A 5878-nucleotide genomic window follows, 5' to 3' on the forward strand; every position below is an offset into this window, starting at 1 on the left:
TAAAGATGAAGGATGATTTACTGGTCAGTTTAAAACTTGCATTTTTAATCAAAATTTTACAATGTGTTGTATCATTACAGATGTGATATAAGACTGTGACTTGGTCTTATTGCATGATCCAAAGAAGTATGGAGAGTGGTTAGGACCACATGAGGGTTAGATCACTTTGATTTTTGCTGCCAACCGTAATGCCTATGATAACTAGGACATGCAAGCCAAAGAATTAGTCATGTGCTACCATGACTCATGGTGCATACATAGCAAGTAGCCACCAATCTTCTCCATTCTAATGCAGGGCAGCCTAATATAATTTGTGGTCAGAATTGATTTGTAACTTAAGATATTGTGTTTCATACTTTTCCTTTGATACGAATGTCATCACTTTTTCGGGACAACACTACTCAAGAATAAGAGAGAAACCATATTATTTGTTGTGGAAATACCAAGAGAAAGAAGAGAAGTTATAAGATTCCACGTATATATGCTTGCATGGCATTTGTTAATTTATTGCAACTGTTTGCATGCGTATGTTTGAGTGTCGTTAGAGAGAGAGACCTAATTTGCTTCGTGTTTTTGTATGCGATACACCCAGAAAACTAGCTTCGCACAGCCTACAATATTTATCTTCTATTCTTCGATTTTCTCGAACAATAAAAAATCAGATCATTCAGGAAAACACGCTTGCATCTCACGTGAGCTTGACACTTACGTGTGTCCTTATTCTGATTTTCCCATTCTTTTTCTAATAATTAACATAATTTATCTCACTACTTCTGAAAAAAAAACATTTACGCCACCTCATCATTTAAGCTATTCTTATAACTTTTACATCAAGAAAGCTATTCTTATAACTTGAGAAACAAGTATCCATTATTAAGCAGCACAGAGCGCTGCATGATGTAGCTTCCATAATCGCATGATACACAAGCCGTGGAGATCGAGAACAAAAAAAAACATAGAAAACATATGGCAATTCAATTTCCAGGATGAACGCAAAGGAAAAAACTGTGGAAAGTATGTGTTTCATACATTCACGGAAGGGTAAAACTAATCTCTCTCTCTCTCTCTGTGCATATTTTCTCCTTCATCAGCACCTCTTTTTTTCTCTCTATTTTCTTTACATGTAGGCACTCACATCCAATAGATCAGGAATTTGGATTTTAAATAAGTTGCTGTAATAGCCATCCTTCTCATCCTGGGTGTTGCCATTCACGTACGTCGTTGAGGAGTTTAATTGGGTTGGGCTCGATGCTGGTGCTGATAGAACAGAAGTTTGCCTATAATTCAGGCTGTTGGTCGCTTGAAAGTTGGAGTTCCCAGAGATCAGCTGGGGAATGGATGGGTCCAAATTGTCAAAGCTAACACTTGCACCGGGCACAAAATTCTCAGAAAAGTTAGCCTGAGCGACAACGTCTTGCCATAGATGGCTTTGAGCCTGTGGTTGGAATTGCCCCTCGTTGGCTTGCATAAGCTGGGCTTTATCAAGGAATCTAGCGTTAGAAGTGGTGCAAAGAGGAAACTCTTGAATTTGGTTTTGTAGCTGGTGGTCTTGGAAGGATGGGAATGGGTCTTGGACTTGGGGGTTGGGGAGCTGTGGCTCTTGGAGCTTTCGGCCAAGAAGGTTGAAGTTTTGGCTTTGAGATGATTGGAGATTGGTGGCTAATCTAAAGAAGTCGAGTTGGTAATTTGGGTTGTATGACGATCGATTTAGAAGCGAAGAGAGGTCGAGGAGAGGGCTGTGAGTTGCAGGATCAATTCCCATCCTTAGAAGCCTTTTTCTGATGCGGGTGTTCCAATAGTTCTTGATCTCGTTATCTGTTCTTCCTGGCAAGCGAGCAGCAATCGCCGACCACCTAAAACTCAAAACAGTGAAGACCATGTTTAGACCATGCGAATTTGTAAAGATGAAGGAACAATCGGAGAATTAAGACCTCTCAATCAGTTTGGGAAGCCTTTCCTTTGGTCGCGGGTAGGAAAACAAAACTATTTAAAGGTTCAGGCGGACAAACTTACTTGTTCCCCAACATACTATGTAATTGAATAATTATTCCTTCCTCTTCAAATGAGAACTTTCCTCTTTTAATATCAGGCCTCAAATAGTTCGTCCACCGGAGCCGGCAACTCTTGCCGCACCTCGCGAGCCCTGTGCACAAAACACTTCATATGAATTCGACCTTGCAAGACCCCTAACTTGATCATTTATAATCCAAAAACGACACACAACTATGAGTGCAACCCACAACCACAAGGACACAAGAAAAGAGTCGCTCACCAGCATTCTTGGGGAGGGTCCGCCAGCTTCCGTGGCCATGCTTTTGGATGTGGTCGATAAGTTTTTCGTCCTCGTCCGGCGTCCACGGCCCCTTCTTCAATCCATGCTTGTCGCAACAAGGTGCTCGTCCCATGGAGCCAACGACTTAACTTCGTTGTGCTAGAATCCTTGGTGTTTGGAGGAGAGGAAGAGCTCAATGGAAAGCAAGGGGGGTTTGGATTGGAGATGGAAGCGTACGCATGGTTTATATAGAATAGAAGGAAGGAGTAATTGCAGCGAGAAAGTCAAAAGGATTCGGTGCCGACCTTTGCTTATCACAAAGAAGACCTGCCTCGCTCCCAGGGTCTTAATCTTTCTCGGGCGTTTAAAACGTTGAGGGCCTCCGAGGAAGGAGGGAGCCCAAAAAGTCTCAGGATCCCCGGCGGTGCAGTTCTGCGCTATGTGCTTTTATTTTAAACAGCATTTCATTTACATCCGGCCAAGTCAAAAAAAAAAAAAAAAAACAAAAAAGAGGTAAAACTGTCGATGACGGCTAAATGAAATTTTCAGAGTATCAGGCTACAAATGAGGCGACTCAGTCAACTGTTCTATTTGTCTCTCGGAACGCATGCGCTGCCTGGACAGAGATAAACTTCCAAACCAGTCTGAGAATCTCACAAATCAGTGGATGGTCTCCCCAAACTTATCCACTCTCCGAATACAGTTGTGAGGACCCGTATGGGCGTGTGTTTAGTTCCACATCGGTTATGCTCTGGGTAGATCTTGGGTACTTATACAGGATCAAGAAATCCAAATAATAATTTCCAGCTAGTCATTTTGGGTGAGGTCCTGGGTTGTTACAAATGGTATCAGAGCGGACCCAGCCCATAATCTATGTGGATTAGAAGACATTGCAGCACGGATCCGTTGGGGCTGACTACGGGCCAATCGTAGTGTTTGTGATTAGATTTGAATAGATTTGAACCCTTAGTCTGACGAGGATGTTAGGGCTTGAACGAGGGGAGTATGTGAGGACCCGTGTGGGCGTGTATTTAGTCCAACATCGGTTATGCGCTGGGTAGATCTTGAGTACTTATACAGGATCAAGGAACTCAAATAATAACTTCCAGCTAGCCATTTTGGGAGAGGTCCTGAGTTGTTACAATAGTAAATCATCCTGAAAAAGTCTCCCTCGAGGCATACTCTATCGACACCTAGCACGCGTTTTACATAAAAAATGCCTTCCCAAGTTGTCCGTAGCTCTACTCCAATAACAACCGGATCTATGGTACGCCAATAGTTCAAAAATTATCTTACTTGTTAGACAATAGCTATCAAGTACTGTACGGTATCCTGCGATGCAAGCCGCATATGCTCGTGTTTGAGAGGAAAGAAAAAAAAACGAAAATCTCCGCTTGAGCCTTTTTTCCATCAGCTGGCGTTGACCACGTGGTGCCATGGAGCTTCGTGGTGACGTTTGGACGTTGATGGATGGGGGCGTTTCACGTTCACGGCGTCCTTGCGTGGCTTATTGGCTGGTGTGAGTCTTCACATGGATGATGTTGTAGTGATACACACTTAATTGGTGACTAACGGGCTGCTGCAATGGATATTGGCTCATTGGCTGGTGTTTTTTACCATTTGATTCAGGGAAATTGGAAGATTGGATTCGGAAGTAGTTGATTTTTCCGCAACGTATATGTCAAGATTCCTTTTAGACTTGGTATGTGCTAAAGGTTGTCCTCGTAGCATTTGTGGGATCTATTATTTGCTGGCTCTCCGACAATAAATTTGATCATTGCAGGCAAATATGGTCCCAACATATCCCCCAAGTCTAGACCTATGGCATTCTTGCCGAATATAGGATCAATAGTACATTGGATCATATTGAACTTAGATAAAGTAGGAAAAAGAAAATTTGACTCTTCTACGAAGCCTCCGTCCGATCAATCGAAGCCCGCCATGTGGCCCGTCTAGAAGTACACGGAGAGCTCTTCAAATTCCAAAATCTTCTCTTAGCTGGCAACACCTCAACTATAATCACAAGCGATTTTCTAAGTTGCGCTCACGAGATGCGTGAGGCATGATACACATGCGAAACGACCGCACGTAATCTTTGGAGCATGTGGTAGCTTGCCAAAGATGGCCGATCTGCATACCCGAGTTCCTCGGTGATAGCCATTGGCCGTTGCTTATATAATCCAATTTTGGAGACCCTCCAGGTAAGTGCTCTTGAGCTCTCATACGCCTCGTCCTATTGCTCTGCCATTCTCACAATCTCTACTGCTCTCGGAGAGTCCTTCAAATTTAGGTATCGGAGGAGTCTCTGTCGGATACTCTCCTGTAAAATAACTTCTTCATCTTTGTTATTTCCGGCTCGATCTTGGAGCGAAGGCTCAAGCACGATCATAGCTTTCCAGCACTATCTCAGGCATATCTCCACTTTTTGCCAATTTTTACCGTCTAAAAGGGTTGATCGTTGAGCCCTTCATTGACTTTACCAGCTCGGCGCCTCGGTCATATCGATTCTTGACGGTAATAAAATATCTTAGGAGAAAATTTTCAGCAGCGTCAATATTTTTTTGGATAGGAAAAAGGATATGTATAACTTAAATATATATAAAGATAACTAGGAAGTATATTCTGTTAGATTTTTATTAAATAATAATTAAAAGTTTTCATACTTAAAACATATATATTATGTATATATGTTAAGAAGCGAGTGTGGTGTGGATGGTTGGTGTGCCCGCTTGAGGTGCTTGAGGTAGGTGGTTCGAATCTCTGTTCCCTCCTTTTTTAAATCTCTCATATGGAGGATTTATTTACGTGAAGGCTCGGTTCTGTGCCTGTGCTCGTCCGACCCGACGGTCTTTGCGCTCGAGCCTGTGCTCGCTCGGCCCTGCTCGTCCGAGGTTACTTGCGCCTCACAGGCCCTGCTCGTCCAAGGTTCCTTGTGCCTGTGCGACCAGAGGTTCTTTGCGCATGTGCCCTGCTCGTCCGAGTTTCCTTGCGCTCGTGCCTCTGCTCGTCGGCCCTGCTCGTCCGAGGTTTCTTGTGCCTGTGCTCGTCCGAGGTGCCGAGGTTGAGGTCGGACTACAGGTGCAATGAGCCCAGAGGAGCCGAGGTCGGACAACAGGTGCGATGAGCCAAGAGGCGCATGAGTCGTGCTTCGCACCCTTAGCACGAGGAGCCACGTCGCTTTCTCGATAGCACCTCTTCGCAACCGACCTCGCATCCGCTGGCCATACTCCCAGTGTTTTTTTTTCAAACTTTCTTACCGGTTTTGACCGTTGGATCGGTTTTGGGTCGCGTCTGTCCCGAAGAAGTCTATAAATAGACCTCTTCGGATTAGACAGGAGATATATATAAAATTTGAAAGCAGAAAACTACTATTCTCCCTGTTTGCTATTTTTCTTTCAATCAACGGGCTTGCTGCATACTGATTCTGGGTTCGAAAGCTTCTTTGATCCGTGCAAATCATTGAGGCAAAAAGAACAGTGCGAGAGGCTGTTGTATCTCAGGAGTAGAACGCCATCCAAGCCTAGTGCACTGTAAGGCGGCGAAATCTACTTCAAGGAAAGTGACCAACATACCACGCCTCAGCATCTCGGGTTCCATTTTTCCACT

At 43.9% G+C, this 5878-nt stretch overlaps 1 protein-coding gene across 1 annotated transcript; it reads right to left on the minus strand.

Moving 5' to 3' along the window:
• Nucleotides 1-840: 840 nt before the first annotated feature.
• On the minus strand, nucleotides 841-2692 carry LOC103714777 (transcription factor MYB41-like). Its single transcript, XM_008802183.6, has 3 exons — nucleotides 2273-2692; nucleotides 2014-2143; nucleotides 841-1853 (listed from the first exon to the last, which is right to left on the minus strand). The coding sequence occupies exons 1-3, from the start codon at nucleotides 2403-2405 to the stop codon at nucleotides 1118-1120; spliced, it is 999 nt and encodes a 332-aa protein (XP_008800405.3). The 5' UTR covers nucleotides 2406-2692; the 3' UTR covers nucleotides 841-1117.
• Nucleotides 2693-5878: the final 3186 nt, after the last annotated feature.

Source organism: Phoenix dactylifera, chromosome 9 (genome assembly GCF_051530095.1).
Source record: "Phoenix dactylifera cultivar Ajwa chromosome 9, Ajwa_hap1_PhDact_Kaust_v1.1, whole genome shotgun sequence".
Lineage (NCBI taxonomy): Eukaryota > Viridiplantae > Streptophyta > Magnoliopsida > Arecales > Arecaceae > Phoenix > Phoenix dactylifera.